Genomic DNA, 17,657 nt, shown 5'->3' with positions numbered 1-17,657 from the left:
CTTCCATCACAGCTGGAAAAAATGAAATCCATGCTGTGCATCTCTGCAGAAGAGGTAGAAAAGAGCATTAATTTCTAATTCCTGCCATCTGCTTTTGTGACCAAACAAGCTATAAACTGCCTGCACATTGTGAAACCTAATGAACATAGACACAACTTTGTACTTTTTATTTGCCTGACTAAAATAAAATGAGTAGATGTGTATAGGGTTGCATTGTAAATCTTATCAATGTCCCAAAAAACCCTTTAACATATACATTGAGCAGGGCAAGCTTGTTTCATTTGAAGTATTTAACTTAATGCTGAAGGCCGTCATTTGAAAATAAAGTGTGGTATTTTTTTATTTATTTACCAACTGCATGTTGATAACAAGCAACTGACATATCATTGAATTGAAGTTACTTCTTAATTTGCTCTGTTTTCAAAGAATGTATCTATACAAATATGCGTCAGCTAAACCAGACACAATAACGTGAGAAAAGTCTGTTCAAAGATTAAATAAATAAAAAGAGTTTGCTATTTCATACTGAAGCAGAAAAAGCAGAACTGCATATTTACATGTCTAGACAAATTTATTTCACCTTTAATTCCACATTTTCCTATTCAGAGCAAGTGCCGCCCAGGACTGGTTTTCGAATGGATTCCTCTGGCAAGTATTTCTCTGCCTTCATTGTGCTAACATAACTATTGTCCATTGCATGTCCTTGTGGCTGTGGTTCTTTTAATCATGGCTCAGGGGTCGGGTAAATCATGAGTGCCTAATCACCATTCTGCGCTGTTTTTCTCCTTTAAAAAGACAAAGACTTTTCATCTACTAAATACCCATTATGGGAAGGAGCAAGAATTACCTAAAAAAAATCTCAAAACATATATGTGGAAACATGTAACCATGTTTCTGATCATTAGATTAATAAGCTTAATAACATATCAAAGTCCAGAGGATTTGTGTTCATATTAATTGTCATTTGGGCTTTCACAATAATATAGGCTGTCCTGCCTACAGAAATGGTGGGATAGAGGGAGAGGTGGATCCTGTTCTATAACTGTCATCCTTGTAGAGAGCCAGTGTGGTGTTGTGGTTAAGAGCGGTAGACTTGTAATCTGGGGAACCGGGTTCGCATCCCCGCTCCTCCACCTGCAGCTGCTGGGTGACCTTGGGCCAGTCACACTTCTCTGAAGTCTCTCAGCCCCACTCCCCTCACAGAGTGTTTGTTGTGGGGGAGGAAGGGAAAGGAGAATGTTAGCCGCACTGAGACTCCTTTGGGTAGTGATAAAGCCAGATATCAAATCCAAACTCTTCTTCTTGTTGTATGTAATTTTTTTTTAAAAAAAAAAAATTTAAGTAGCCCTTCACTTCCATGCCATAATGGTATCAGTAGCAGATGGCAGGGCAGGGCATCACTTCTCACTTGGCCTCCAGTTAGTCAGGTCACCGCAGCTTACCAGGACAGAGAGTGGGAAGGGCAAGGCAGCAAGGTTGGTTGGGTGCAAACGCATCAGCAGAGCCAATCCAGTACTCCTGCAGGTGCATTTGCACTGCACCAACCTGGCCTCTCTCTCTCTCTCCCTCCCAGTAAGCAGCAGCAATGCAAATGACCAGAGTTCAGGTAAGCACCAGTGCCCCACCACTGTGCACTGGTGGGCTTGGTATTATGACGAAATACGTGGGCATATGGATAAATTCACAGAACAACACAATCCCCTGATCTGACAAACCGAAAGGGTGAAGTGGTGCTGTCTCTATGCCTGGCTCTGCTTGGCTCCTTTGGGCTCCACCAGCAGAAGCTGAAAGCATGGGAAGTGAAAGCTATAGCTACCAGCAGGAAACTCTCAAAACGGGATGCTTCTGAGGTACAGTGGGAAGCAGGAAGGATGGAGATGGCCTGGCCAAGGATCTGCTGTGTCCAAAGCTGGTTCAGCAATCAGCAGTGCACACAAACCAGTGGTCCCCCTTAGCTTGTTTGCACAGCAGGACTGCTGGGTGAAGTGGTGGCTCCTTTTGTCATCTTCAAAGAATGCATACAAGGGAGGGCAGTATGTTGTTATGGTAATGAAGGCTACTGCTCTTTTTTCATCAAGCTGTACTAGTGATATATTTAACCGCTGGGCCTCCCTGCTGGAAAGAGGGGCATTTCTTGAATTTCTGCACGCTATGGAACTGTTAATGGAAGGTTCATGAGGCCTGCCCAAAGTTCACAAACCTAACCTAAGCCTCCAGGTTGGCCTCCCCAGTATTTTTAATTCTCCTACTTTTCTACAGTGTTTGCTTGAAATATACTCGGAGTCGAGAGTGGATTTCATGCTCTTTATTCAGCTCATAGTGGTGAGGAGGAATGAAAGTTCCCCCGAAATATCTGCTTTATATACATTATTTACACAATGGGCTGCACGTGATTGGCTAATTCCGGGATTCTCCTGTAGGCCAATCAGGTTGTGGATTCACGTCCACCTGGAGCTGGATTGGGTGGCTCCTGCGGACCAATCATGCTGCTGCATTGTTCTAGGACCAGACTGTTGTATTTTGGATCCTATTGTTCTAGGACCAATCAGACTGTTGCATTTTGGATCCTATTCAACTCAGTACATAACATTGCTCTTTAGTTGAATTGAAAACATTGGAATGGATGCAAAGGTTGCCTTTCTCTAAAGGAAGAAGCTTCCTCTAGTGGATCCAATTCATTGCATTTCCAAAAACATTTGCATTGGAATTCTACTTCTCCCTCCTTGACATTTTGTCTCTCAGGCAAAGATAAAGGGAAAAGTCTCCTCTTGTTGCCACTTCCTATTATTTAAAGTTGGTGACCAGTGGGCTGTTTGCTTTACAAAGCACAGTCTCTGCCTAGAGGGCTTATTGTGCTCGGATGTTTTGGTTTCCGGGAAAACTGAATAAACACGGGCACCATTCCTTTTCATGAAGCTCTCTATTTATTTTCATTACAAAGCAGACAAGATTCAAGTACAGAAATATATAATACAGAATTTCTAGCTTAAGCCAGTGTGAAAGGTTAATCCCCTGACACATTGTGAGGCCTTGATTCACAAAATACAACTTTCTACATTTATCAACAATAAATTGTTAAGAAGCGCATGGTGAAAAATTCAGCTTGGAAAATGGTAGAGTATGCATATCCACGGCCCATATTGGATCCTGCTGTTATTTATTAATTTGTCCCCTCCCCCCCAAAAGCCAATCACTTCGATTTTTAATTATTACTAAATGACCCAGTATTTATTTTGCTGAAACATATTTCTGAGTAGCTTCAAAACGTTACTTTGGGGACATTCCATAGCAAATCAATGAACATGGGTTGAATTATTAATAGTTATGGATGTTACTATACATGTTGACTTTTTAAAAGAATTTTTAAATTATTTTCTTTGGGACATATTCTGACCGTGTCCAACCTGCTACGCTACAATAGTTTCATATAGGAATTGCTAACAGTCAGGTAAAAGAGCCCTACTAATACAAATGTCCCAGGAATAATTCTGCCAGTTCCAAAGGGTAAGGATGTTCTTTTTAAAAAATAAATAAATCACATTTCAGTATTGTGGGGGGAGTGGAATGTATAGAGAGCCACCAATCACTGCTGTTTAGAAAAAGGGAAGTTTTTCATTCCTGAAACAACCTCCTTCCTCTAGCCCAGGGGTCTGCAACCCGCGGCTCCGGAGCCACATGTGGCTCTTTTACACCTTTGCCGCGGCTCCGGGGCGGATACTAGCGAGGGGAGGAGGTGCATTGTGCGCCCCGACACTCCCCACTGTGGCGGGCGCTGTACTGGCTGTGACGTCGCATGGGGGCAGTGCATGCGTTAGTCATGCACCGTCCCGACGTCACCTTCCCACCTGCTGTCAGATCGGAGGGCAGCGGCACGCATGCTTTAAATGTCGCAATGGTTTTGCGGCTCCCAGGTGTTTTTTTCTTTGGAAACAGGTCCAAGTGGCTCTTTTTGTCTAAAAGGTTGCAGACCCCTGCTCTAGACCAGGGTGGTCCAACATGCTGCCGTCCCAAAGCCAGGCAACCAAGGCTTCCTTGTGCCCAAAGCCTAATATTTAGCACTTTCTCAGCTTTGGGAAGGAGATGGGAGAGCCTCACACCTCCCCAAAGCCCGACACCTTGCTTAGCCGGGGGTGTACAATTTTGGCCCGTGTCAGTCCAGATTATTATTATTATTATTATTATTATTATTAAAATTTATATACTACACTTCATCACAGGGTGGTACTGCAGTCACAGAAAAAGCTGGCTGCTCTAGCGAGGGGTTGCTCCATCCTTCTCCTGCCCACACCTTCCTTCCCTGATAGGGGAGCTTCAGAGCACACACTTATTAGCTTATTTTGCTGTTAAAATCAGAACTCCTCTCCTGCTCTATATGTTATGTGGGCAGGTCCAGATTTAAACCTATATAACTGTCAACATCACAGCTAATCTGTCCCTCAGCCTCAATTTTTACAGGTGGCACTAATGACAGTGATCATGAACCTTCAGAGCAGGGGTTCTTCAAAACCGGTATTTCAAATGACAGGGCTCAAAGTTTTTGCAGCAGGTTTCTCATGCTACAAAATCTCCCTGGTTTTAAACAATGCGTTTCCATCAAGGAACAAATGACAAGATGAAATTGGTTTATGGAGTTCGCTGCCGCAGGCTGCCTTGCTCAGAAGCCTTTCAAAGAGGAACAGACCAAACCAAGGAGAGTCAGTCAATGGCTACTTGTCATGAGGACTATATGCAGATTCCATGTTTGGAGTTCCTTTGGGGAGAAGAGCTCATGTGCTGCTTTTGGGCCTCCCAAAGTCAATCTGGCTGGCAACTGCATGAAGCAGGATGCTGAAATAGATGGACCACTGCTGTGATCTAGCAAAACTTATTGTATGTTCTTAAGGCGTTCCTTATGGTGGGAAAATAGTGGCAGGAAGTCATATGTGCATGATTAAAAATGTTTACACCACTCCTCAGACATCAGGGTAAACCCACTTATTTCTAAATAGAGAATTTCTCATTGGAAGGAGGAAAATGCAATGTGCCTCTTACAAATACTCTTATTCATATTCAGAATGCAGAGCAGTTTATGTGTAGCAGTCAATTTTCCTTCATTCAGAGTTACCTTGTGGCATTTGATTTGATAGTTCCATCTTCAAGTACCTGTGTTTTCTTCCTGTCTGTATTCAACACACTCTGTCTTGTTTCTGTTTGCATCGGCTCTGGTGGGACTGTCATGTATCATTTAATGATCTAAACACTGGGCAGCTCTGTTTTTTGTAGAAAGGAGCTCAAAGCATTTTACACCTAAATGACATCTTATCTTATACCAGGTCCAGATTACAAGGAATTGGATGTTCATCTTCGGAGAATGGAATCTGGATTTGGCTTCAGAATCCTTGGAGGAGATGAACCTGGACAGCCCGTGAGTTGTTTCTTTTGACTTTCTACTCTATAGCTTCAGCATCTTCGCTATCTGTCAGAAAAATATCACTTGGTATAATGGTCATACTGGAACGGCACTTTTTCTTGTTCAGACATTGAAAAAGACAGGACTCTCCAGCTATCAGCCTCTCCATCTAAAATCTGTCATTGTGAATCAGTCTGTATTAAGTTACCAGGAGTATATTCTCCAGCCTTTTACACAGTTCATTTTTCTGTGACATCTTTCAATTACTGACTTACATGACATGATTGGCTTCCGCAGATGGTCAGGGCCTTGCTTTTACAACAGCCAAATAACATTCAAACTTAGTAGGAACAAACGAATGTCATGCTTTGAGAGACACAGCACTGAGAAACGTTTGCTGGATAAATACAGTATTTTGAGATTTGAAACTGCCCACTGTTTATATTGTACATTCTTGAGAAAATGTAACAGACATCCTGAAATGAGACATATTGCCTTCTGAAGTACACACAGTAGTGACTTCCATTAGTCATATACTGGAAGATTGCGGTATCAAAATAGAAACGTTCCCATGATAGTTCTCCTCAGCCATGACAAGCTTAAGGACTTGTGACTTTTAGTACATCACGCATAGAAAAAGAAGTAGTAATCGTTTTATTTTACATATTCTGGATGTATTTTTAGCCCTTTAGCATCCCAGTGTACAATAAAGAATCTTAGAATACAGCTTTAAATATTATTGAATGCAGATAGGATAGGAAACGAACATTTCTGGTGCATTCTGGATTTTGTATTTATTTGTACTAGCCAAAATAGACCTCAAAAATCTTTCCCTTCCCCCTGCCTTCTATGGTGAGATGCACAAGCTATCTCAGCATATAACATTTGTACAACTGACTGTGGAGGAATGATATTGTGGTCATAGATTGCAATGGCATGCTACAATGGCAATACCTGTCTTTTGACATCATAGCATTTTGAATGTGCAGACATCACTGATGGCTGGTGGGATGGGACAAAACACACAACACTGAGATGTCCAGATATGGGCGAGTTGCTTTCCATACATAGAAGTTTTATATACCAGAATTAGGAAGTGGCTACAGGAAAGTGGGGTTTCTGTCTGGTACTTGTAGAATTGGTCTGTGGTTATTTTTAGTGCTTAAAATTCTTTTGTATATTTTGTATTGTTGTGTTGCTGTTTTAATGCCTTTGTATATTTTGCAATGCACTGCGACTTCTTTGGTATTGTTAAGTCACTGCAAGACTCTTTGCAGTAGATGCATAACAAATGAAATTATAATAATCATCATTATCCAAAAAAGACGGTGGCAGATCCAATTTTGTCTAGAAGTCAGAGATCGAGGTTGTAATGTCCCTGCTACATTGCCTTGCCCTTGCCCATAAAACCACACTGCATTCTAGCCAGTTTTGCAACCATAAAATTGCTGAAGACCAGAAATAAAAATAAAAATGTTGGAGTTATATCAGGGTTACATAGCAATCAAACATGTTAGTGCTAATGTTGGAATCCGAATGTTGGAAGCTATTTACACTGTCCTATTTTCAGGGTCATGATTCATGACAAGTGCTTTGGTAAATGCTGGATTCACAGGAAACTTTGACACAAAATGGGGCAATGGTGCTCTTTCTACCACACACACACACATACAAAAATTTACCATACAAGGTCTAGCTGAAAAGATAACTTGATAATCTAAGCAATACATAATTCACTGGAAGTTAGTAAGAATTTGCCAGAAGTGTTGTAGCCAAACTCTTGGGTTTGGATTGTGCTGTTATTCTGTTTACAAACCAAAATATAAAATTAGAATTTGATCAATCCCAGATTTATTGAATCAAGGCACTCCAGAGAAAGCAATAGGGAAGAGGAGAGTGGGGTGTTCAGGCACAAGTCTCTTAATTGGTCTAATAAACAACATCTGCCCTGGCCCTTGGTGAATTTATGATAATATTTCTTTTTGGCATGTTTGTTGTAATGATGTCTGAATGCTGGCATGTGGCTGTAATTGCATAGATTCAGTATGATTTTAAGAGGAAGCCATAAAATCCAATATTGCAATTGGAGACAGAGAATTTTTGCATGATTTGGAAACACACAAAGTTTTGCTCTAGCACATGAAAGAAAGAAAAGAAATGTGAAAACTGGCTTGGACACAACTTCATTCCAACCAGCTGCTTAACTTTTCAATCAAATAAGGCCTGAGAGATGCTGAAGAAGCTTTTTATTTCTCTTTTTTTAATCGTTATCGTTTTCAAAAAATGAGTATTGAATTTTTCAGCATGGGGTGGAGGAATTAAATCTTTTGCTTGTTTGTTGCTTTTTTGTGGTGATTGCCTTCGGGTGCACAACTGAACTGAAGCCACCTTTTCATAAAGAAACCTTTGAAGGATGGAGATAGATAAAAAATTCAGCTAGTTTTAAGTTAGCATTCTGATCCTAAATGGCTGCGCTAGTACATTTCCCCATGACGAAGCTTAATGTTGCAGCAGCATACTGGTTCTCCTCAGGCTAAGCACCTATTGACTAATATATTTGCTAATGGCTAATGCTAATGGCTGTTTCACCCATGCATGTACCTCTTTCAGTGCCTTATCACTAGATGTCTTCACTGTAATATTATTCATATTATTCATAGTCTACGTTGCAGGGTCTTTCTAGAAGTAACTGATCATGTTGCACATGATGGCTCTCAAAACTAAGGACCTTACTAGTATATTTCCCCTCTCATGCAAACACACAAGTTGCGCGCGCATGGTGCAAGTCTGAAAGTATAGCAACTTCCATGATGCTATAATGTTAAGTTCCTGTAATAAAATGGCAGAGGTTGCTATGGCTTGACTGCTTAGATTCCCAGCTCACATGTTATATGGTTCATTCAAGCCTGAATGAGAAGAAGAGCCTGAATGTATTGTGCAAATTAGCTCTAAAATACCAAAGGATTTCAAAGCAGTTTTCAAAATGTTCATTTCCCCTCTACAGGGACCAGCCACTTCTTTGATAGCACAAATCCCCAATCAACATTGTACAACAAGAAATCTATTATCGCATTAAAATGCCAAGAGATGTGCAAAGTGGACTGGATCAAGCCACTGTAATTGTCTTATCACAGAGTCTGTTCAATAGGTTTTGCAGTGACCCACCAACTCCTTATTAAACCACATCACTGAAGAATGTTATTTATCTAAGGGACAGGGGAGACAGGGTTTAGAAAGTCTAATCTTTAGATGTTATGCATTAATCCTCTTTAACAGCCAAACACATAGCCTTGCCCTGAAACTTTTGTGCCTGCAGTGTCCTTAATTATTCTAATTTTTGTAATTTCACGATCTCTCTCTCACACCCACACCCACTCACACAAACAGGAGTGTATTTTCTAAGAAGAAAGTGAGCCAGCGCTGTAATTCTTAAAATATTCATTGCTGTTTGGGTTATTAATCTCATTACTCCTTTAGGAAAAAGTGTAACATTAATTACTACTAATTGCTACAGTATTTGGAAAGGATTTGGGGGCATTTCTCATAGGCTTATCTGAGCGCTGGCATTTTGGCGGCAGTATCTTGGACACCACTCTGCAACAGAGAAAAGTTTTGCTTATGCATCACCAGAAAGTATTGGAGATTTCTTTGCTGCCTTGCCCTTTGGATTTATGCTTGTAACACTCCTCCCTCCCTCCCCCCATTATTTAGATTTTAATTGGAGCAGTAATTGCCATGGGCTCAGCCGACAGAGATGGCCGCCTACATCCTGGTGATGAGTTGGTCTTCGTCGATGGAATTCCAGTGGCTGGCAAAACTCACCGATATGTGATTGACCTCATGCATAGTGCAGCTCAAAATGGGCAAGTGAATCTAACTGTGAGAAGAAAGGTGCTACCCACAGGTATGTTCAACTGAAGAGAAACCAAATATTGCTAAGAACTGGGACGCAACTAAGCACAAATCATACATAAAATGTTCGGGGGGGCATTAATATTCAGAGAGATGTTGCTTTTAAAAGAAAACAGATAAAATGTTTGTTTTTCAGCTTTCCCTTACAATGTTCCTGACACAAATGCTAAAGTATTTTGGTTATTTTACAGAGACTAGGAAAGTAGAACTGACATAGAACTGTACTAGTCATGAGTCACCCTGTCCATGTTCCTTTTTCTATTGGCTCTGTGTTCTTCCCACCATCACCTCACATGCCGCCCTCTTGCTAAGTCAACTGTCCTGTTTACCGCCACTGTGTGACCAACAGACCTCAGGCAAATGAAATAAGCCTCAAGATTGTTAGGTCTCCGGGGCCAGAAGTGATTTCATGAGTTTTCAGCTCATACCCATTCATTAGGAGCACAATGTAAAAGCCTTTTAGCACAAACCAAACAGCAGCAGGTAGAAATAGGGCAGCTGTCTGTCAGCATTATAAAGGTAAAGGTAAAGGTACCCCTGCCCGTATGGGCCAGTCTTGCCAGACTCTAGGGTTGTGCGCTCATCTCACTCTATAGGCTGGGAGCCAGCGCTGTCCACAGACACTTCCAGGTCACGTGGCCAGCGTGACAAGCTGCATCTGGCGAGCCAGCACAGCATACGGAACGCCATTTACCTTCCCGCTGGTAAGCGGTCCCTATTTATCTACTTGCACCCGGAGGTGCTTTCGAACTGCTAGGTTGGCAGGCGCTGGGACCGAACGCTGGGAGCGCACCCTGCCGCGGGGATTCGAACCGCCGACCATGTGATCGGCAAGTCCTAGACGCTGAGGTTTTACCCACAGCGCCACCCGCATCCCCTTAGTATGTCAGCATTATACTAAAACCTAAACCATAGATAACAGAATTATTTCATTCTTAGACATTTAAGGAGTCATGAGAGTGGTTTTGTTTTTCTAGATATAGATAACCCAAAGATGAGGCCTTAACTCGCAGTTTTCATCTGGAGTGTATTTCTATGAGTCTGTTCACTTCTTTGCAATGCTGCCATATGTGGATTTGTGTCTGACATCTCAAAGCCTGCTGCCTGTGGGCCATTTCAGACACGACACAGAAACAAATACTACCGTAAACAGGGAGCTGAAGGCAATCCTGTACTCTGATAAGAATACCAATAGGTTTCTTGTGTTTTCAAAAACTGGTTTGACACATTCACATTTTACATTTTTAGGTGCACACTTAGAAAAAGGTAATGTGTGAAGATGAGGCCATATTTGTCACAAGTGCGCTGAACTGAGCAATTGGAATAAGCAGATATGACTTTAAACCCCTTTCTGTCTACTCCTTCCCATTCAGTAAAGAACTCATTCTACCCTGCTTACCTTGCTAGCTTTGCCTTCCATTCCTACACATTGTAGCTGATCAAGACCTCATATTTCCAACCCCATCTCATTCTTCACAGTGTCATCTTCTTCTTTGGCACAGTCCTATGTCCCATTGTTAGCCGTATTGCAGTCATTCCAGTAAGGAGACTGATGTTCTTCTGTTGACCATTATAGACTCCTGGAGTCAGAAAACTTCTCTCCAGCCTGGTGCAACGCCCCCTAGCAGCTCCCCAAACCTTAGGAAAATGGCCAATAGCCAAGGTAACACACAGCACCTGATGATTAATTCCTTGAGGAAATTAATTATACTTCTGCTTGTGTGGGTGACCACTTTTATTTCTTGCTGGTCCTTGCTGCTAACTGCATGTCTGGAGCTTTCAGTTGAAGGAACTTCTTCCGGTCTGGAACTTGTAGCTGAATATTCTTTTTTGTGGCAAATATCAATCACGTATTGAGTAACAGGAACCTGGCTTCAGAAAAACAATTTGAATAGGCTATTAGCAAACCTCCAGGATGCTAGAGAGAGACAGTAAGCAAAAATCCTCCCCTAAAGCTACGGAGGGGTGGTGAAAGGATTTTGTGTGTGGGCGAACTTTGGAGAGGGATCTTTTACTTACTACTAAATGAGGTGGACAAGTTTATTTTATTTATTATCTTACAATATATTTCGTTTCATTTCATTTCAAGTTATTTATTTATTTATTTACCGGTATTTATTTATTTATTTATTTATTTATTTATTTGTTGTTTCATTTTGTGTGGGATTGTATGGGAAAAAGATGGCTGCCTCCGTAGGCAATAAGCAAAAGAACCCCCGCCCATCAAAATAAATGATATTCATGCACATTCCCCCCAAAGTACTGGAAGTTCTCCCAGCCTAACTTTGTGGAAGTCATGGTGTCATGCCCAAAGTTTGAGCTGAAGAGTCAGGTTGTTGACAGCCTTTATAACAGAATATTAGGACCAGTGCTTTTTTCTGGGGGGACACAGGGGTACACATACCCCTAAACATGTTGTGAATCTAAGTTTGACCTCCTTGAGGGGCAGTATTTCAATATGAGTAGGAAAATGAGAGTACCCCTAAACATATTTTTTAGGAGGGGAAAGCACTGATTAGGACAAAACTAAGAGAGAAACCCTGACAGTCACACAACATGCCATCATTACCAGAGTGCCCATGACCCTCCAAGCAGATGGACCCACACGTGTACAGACCCACACACCCATTTCCAGCACTCTGCTATTTTTAGTTTGTGCCTCAGCCATTCCCTCCTGGGTAGCTCAGGTTTGTGGGCTGAAACCACTGTTGCCACACAGCTCTGTCATAGTATCATTATAGTACAAAACGTCAGTCCATTTCTCTAACTGACTGTGCGCTCTGGAATGTAGTATCCACTCACTAAGTTCATACAACAGCACTTTGGTAAGCTCCAGCTTGAGAATGAGAACTTCTAGCAGATGAGTGGGCCATGCTGAATCTTCACCAGCTTCTGGCTGTAGCCCCAGTGAACAAGCATATCATGGATGTGATGGGTTTGAGAACCATGTCCCCAATGCATAGCTGCTATTAGGAAAGATAAGCAAAGTCTCCTCCATAATCTTCACTGCCCCACCGCCCACCCCCCAAAAAAACCTAAAACAGGCCTGAGGAAGCACTCTTGAAAGAGCAAAAACCCAGTTGGAGGAAAGACAGCCAGTGCTTCATGGCTGGGTAATAAAGGTAAAGGTAAAGGGACCCCTGACCATTAGGTCCAGTCGTGACCGACTCTGGGGTTGCAGTGCTCATCTCGCTTTATTGGCCGAGGGAGCCGGCGTACAGCTTCCGGGTCATGTGGCCAGCATGACTAAGCCACTTCTGGCAAACCAGAGCAGCGCATGGAAACGCCGTTTACCTTCCTGCTGGAGCGGTACCTATTAATCTACTTGCACTTTGGCGTGCTTTCGAACTGCTAGGTTGGCAGGAGCAGGGACTGAGCAACGGGAGCTCACCCCGTCATGGGGAGTCAAACCGCCAACCTTCTGATCGGCAAGTCCTAGGCTCTGTGGTTTAACCCACAGTGCCACCCGCGTCCCTGGGTAATAACTTTCCCCAAATCTCGGAAGTATGTTCGAAGCTCTTGAGAATGAACACAGCATAGAATATTGCAAGAATGGGAGGAATCTAATAAAGTCCAGTCATGAAACAGGGAAAAAGTATGTTTGGGCTTGTTCATTCTGAGAGCATTTAATAGTCGGGTCTGCATCTTAGATTTAAGGAGCCATAATACCTTCAGAACTTTTAAAAAATGAGGAAAAGAAATGCCAGGTATTGAAACCTGATCAGGAAAGAGTGACATTCCAATGTACAGAAGGACTAAAATGCTAGTCTTTGTGAAGAGCATACCCAATCTTTAACTCTCCCTCCCATGGACAGATTTTTCAGAATAGATGGATATCCAATAGCAATATAAAATCGGCTCTACCTGGTTTATCATTCTTTCCTGTACTTAATGGGAATCTGTTTCATTCATTTATAGCTGAGTTAGCACTCGGTAATTCTGTGGGGTAAGATAATTTTCTTTCTGTTGCACCCGCAGTGACATAAACCGTATTCAGGCTTCTAAAACATGACAGCCAGAAAATGAGATCTTTCTTGTCACTGACTATGGCATTTAGCTGCAGGTCTGGTTCAATAACTTCAGGAGATTTTCAATTCTAACATAGCGGCATAATGATTGTTTGTTTTTCTTTCGTCTCCCTTGCGCGAATCACTTTGTTTCAGAGTTGTACAAGGACTGCTAGAGGACATGCTTTCCTGCCTGAGAAAAGAGAGACTTATCCTTCATTCAGAGAAACTTGATTTTGCACTTTGAAGATTTTGCTTGATATGTTGTGATGTGTGTGGCAGAGAGAAAGCTAATCAGCTATTTTGTAATATGCATCTTTAACAGTTGGGGGAGGGGAAAAACAGATTTGATTTTATCTGAAATTAAAGCATTCCAAATATGGACCCATTATCTGTTTTATGAGTGGAAGACAGCTTGTGCCTGCAATCCTATACATACTTTCCTGCGAATAAGCTTCACTGAATTCATGTGAATTCATGCATAGGGTATGAAAAGCATCATATTATTTAATCCAGGGATCACCAACCTCTTTGGACCAGTGGACAGAATTCTGAGAGAGTCAAAAAAGCCATGGGGGAGGGGGGTGGCATAGCACCCTATGAGCGAGAGAGCCACCCCTGGCATCATTATGCTTACCAGGGGGTGTCTGCTGTGTCCTGCTGCTACTGTTTGTAGAGATCACACAATATTGATTTTACAGAGAGAGAGAGAGAGAGAGAGAGAGAGAGAGAGAGAGAGATACTATTGCTGTCTAATAGCCACAGGGAACATCTATCAGTACCAGGGAAGACATACAAGATAGCTACGCCACACTCACTCTCATTTCACCTAAATTTACCGGAAGGTACCTGTACATTTTGCCCCATAACTTATTTTCTAGGAGGGCTAGAGAAATACTTTTTTTAAAAAAAAAGAAAAAGCTCAGCATCTGGAGCACCTGCCCAGCAGTGCCAATCAGTCTTCATGGGTGCTGGGTTGGCAACCTCTGGTTTAATCACTAGTTGTGCTAGAATTATCAAGAGTTTTTCATGTCCATTCTGTTCTCATTGAAGAGAGACAATAACATTTTTGTCCAGCTTTCCTCTAAGACTTCACTTATTCAAAGCTAGCAGGGTGAGGCACAAGGGAGGCTCTATGGCAGGCATAGGCAAACTGGGCCCTCCAGATGTTTTGGGACTACAACTCCCATCATCCCTAGCTAACAGGACCAGTGGTCAGGGATGATGGGAGGTGTAGTCCCAAAACATCTGGGGGATTGAGTTTGCCTATGCCAGCTCTATGGCTTCCTGATTGCTTACCTGGATGAGGACGGGTACAGGGTGGCCTCCAGATTCAGCCCCAGGGAGCATGGCCAATGGTCAGGAACATCTGGAGGGGGTACTGTGTTGGCCCATATAAGAATGCTTTATAGAACTGACCAGGGAGGAGAGAGGATCATAGTCTAAAACTTTTCTGTGGCTGGAGTGTTCATAGTGAACCAACCTCTCTCGCTGGTACCATTTTCATTTTAGCACCTGGCATGGGTTACACTGCAGTGTGTTCAGTAGCTCTTACTGTATTATTAATCTCCAATAATTAATCTTTCATACTGCATTACGGTGTGGTACGCTGGTTTGACATCAACTGATAGGAAGTGCCTACAGAGGGTGATGAATACAGCACAAGATATTATGGGCTGTCCCGTGAATCCGTTGGATGAAATAGCAGAAGAACGTTGCCTCAGGAGAGTGAGGAATATTCTCAGGGATGATTTACTCCCTGGCCGGCACTTTCTTGATCACCTGCCCTCAGGCAGAAGATATAGAAGCATGATTAGTCACACCAACAGGGGAAAGAACAGCTTCTATCCATGGGCTGTTAGGCTGCTGAATGAAAAGATAACAACAGGGCAACTGACTTCCGGGTTTGGTGGGTGTGCGTCAGTAAACAAGGGGAATTAAGACTAAGAGAGCTGGGTGGGGGGTGCTCGTGTAAGCTCACTGTATACAAGTTCTTCAAGTGACAATAAAGTATTTCAATATTTCAATAAAGGATCTGCCAGAGAAATAGAGCTGTGTTTTGTCCACATTTTATTTTTTTTACTTTTTGCTGACCACCAAAGATATAAATACAATACTACTTCCATCCTTCTATGTTCTCTGCATTTGTATGAATATAAAGTATATGGAGTATCATAGAATTGTAGAGTTGGAAGGGCTCCTGAGGGTCATCTAGTCCAACCCCCTTGCAAGACAGAAATATGCAGTTGCCCCATGTGGGGATCAAACCCGCGACCTTGGTGTTGTCAGCCCCATGCTGATGGGACCAGTTGAGAGAAGGCTGGTCCACGATGCAAGTGAAGCTAAGGATTTGAGTTCTGTGTACAAGGACAAGTTTTCTTTTCGTAAGACAACCTATATTTGATAACAGGTTCTTATTTGGGATTAATCTTCCCTGAATTAATCCCTCTAGTCCACAAACATCTTTTGAATAGGCTGTTCTCTTTTCAAAAGGGAAGTCAAGCAGTTAATCCCCATTACTCTGTTGGTTGCCTGCTTAAATTTTTCTAGTTTGAAGGCAAATACCTTAATATTGAATTAAATGTTGAATTAGACATACTTAATAGACATAGATAGATAAAGAAAGGTCTGATTCATTTCCTTGGAATTCAACACCCATTATTAGTAATGATATAATTTTATATAGCAGTATTAATGTGCTATCAGTGTACAGCATGTGCCCAACATAAGCAACCCACCCCCACAGAATATAGTTTTAGTCTCTCACTGGGGGAAGCAGAGGTGCTGTGTGTGGCAGCAGTTGTGGAATAGCTTACACGATTCAGATTATTACTCAATTTCCATAGTTTCCAGTCAATGCTCTGATGGTACCTGGATTCTGAGCTTTCAGGTGGATTCTTAGAGCAGCTTAAAGTAAAAGCTGAAATCCATACCAATCAGACCTATGAAAACAATACCTACCATTTTAAAACTCCTTGAATAGAACCTAGAGCAAGGGCCACAATTAAAGTGGATTGATCTTAAATGCCTGGGAACATAAAAAGGTTTCACGTGGTGTGAAAAAGATGCAAGTGAACCTTCCTGGTAACTCCAGAGCTAGGATGCCATCGCTGAAAAGGCCACCACTGTTTTCCTGTCTCAGGCTTTCTGCAGCCTTCATTGCCAAAATGTTGCTACTTGCCTTTGCTTGCTATTGTTATCAGTGATAACTGCGGTCAGTGACTTGAATCATAAGAAGTCTGGTCTATGGGGAAATGTTATAGTGGTCCATGTACTGCTAAGGCAGAATTAGGGTGGATCAGGTCCAATCAGAACTGATGAAGTATTCATTTAAATAAATCCACAATAGACAAGATTTAAATTGAGTCAGGTCTCACTAGTAATTACCTGCTCTGAATGTTATGGCTCTATTTTGGATCATATGTACTAGTTTAAGAAAGGGTGCCTTGATTGTTTTGCTGCCTTATCAGAGTGGATCCCTGTTACTAGATCCGGTCCTCCTATACTGGGTGCAGTTTTGTTTAGCACGCCCAGTATTTTGTGTTCTAGAAAGCCAGATAGATTCGAGTTTGGTGAGTGTCTGTTTCAGTGGCGTAGCATGGGTTGTCAGCACCCGGGGCAAGGCAAGTAATTTGCGCCCCCTAACCCGTGGATTTGCACCCCCTAACCCTAACCCCCAGATGTTGCGCCCGGTGCGGCCGCCCCCCCTGCACCCCCCACGCTACGCCACTGGTCTGTTTTGTCAGCAGACAACCTAGATTCTTAATCTTTGTGTGATTTCTGTTTCAGGAGAACCGTGCCCTGAGAATGGCAGGAGTCCAGGCTCTGTGTCTACGCACCACAGTTCTCCAAGAAGCGACTATGCCACATATGCTAACAGCAATCATGCTGGATCAAGCAGCAATGCTACAGCCCCAGAGGGCTTTGCTTCGCACAGCTTGCAAACAAGCGATGTTGTCATCCATCGCAAAGAAAATGAAGGGTTTGGTTTCGTTATCATTAGCTCCTTGAACAGGCCTGACTCTGGCTCTACAATAAGTGAGTTAATTTTTTTTCCTGTCAATTGTTGTTCCAATTCCTTTACAAAAATCCTATAAAACTTCCTTTTGCCAACTGTACAGTGGTACCTCGGGTTAAGTACTTAATTCGTTCCGGAGGTCCGTTCTTAACCTGAAACTGTTCTTAACCTGAGGTACCACTTTAGCTAATGGGGCCTCCTGCTGCCGCCACGCGATTTCTGTTCTCATCCTGAAGCAAAGTTCTTAACCTGAGGTAATATTTCTGGGTTAGCGGAGTCTGTAACCTGAAGCGTCTGAAACCTGAAGCGTCTGTAACCCGAGGTACCACTG

At 42.3% G+C, this 17,657-nt stretch overlaps 1 protein-coding gene across 19 annotated transcripts in view; it reads left to right on the top strand.

Moving 5' to 3' along the window:
- The window catches only part of MAGI2 (membrane associated guanylate kinase, WW and PDZ domain containing 2), a 615,277-nt gene that overhangs the window by 535,994 nt on the left and 61,626 nt on the right, over positions 1-17,657 (top strand). For 7 of the 19 annotated variants that reach the window (XM_083463931.1, XM_083463930.1, XM_083463934.1 and 4 more), the window contains 4 exons: positions 5,313-5,404; positions 9,101-9,293; positions 10,878-10,964; positions 17,098-17,346. In XM_083463931.1, the coding sequence (XP_083320057.1) occupies positions 5,313-5,404; positions 9,101-9,293; positions 10,878-10,964; positions 17,098-17,346 (621 nt within the window). Of the gene's footprint in view, positions 1-606; positions 649-5,312; positions 5,405-9,100; positions 9,294-10,877; positions 10,965-17,097; positions 17,347-17,657 lie in introns of all 19 variants that reach the window. The other 12 variants (XM_083463933.1, XM_083463936.1, XM_083463922.1 and 9 more) reach the window with 3 other exon arrangements.

This window comes from Podarcis liolepis (assembly GCF_965112155.1).
Source record: "Podarcis liolepis genome assembly, chromosome: 10".
NCBI lineage: Eukaryota > Metazoa > Chordata > Lepidosauria > Squamata > Lacertidae > Podarcis > Podarcis liolepis.
The sequence above is the reverse complement of the archived record's forward strand: the minus strand, read 5'-3'. Positions and strand labels throughout refer to the sequence as shown.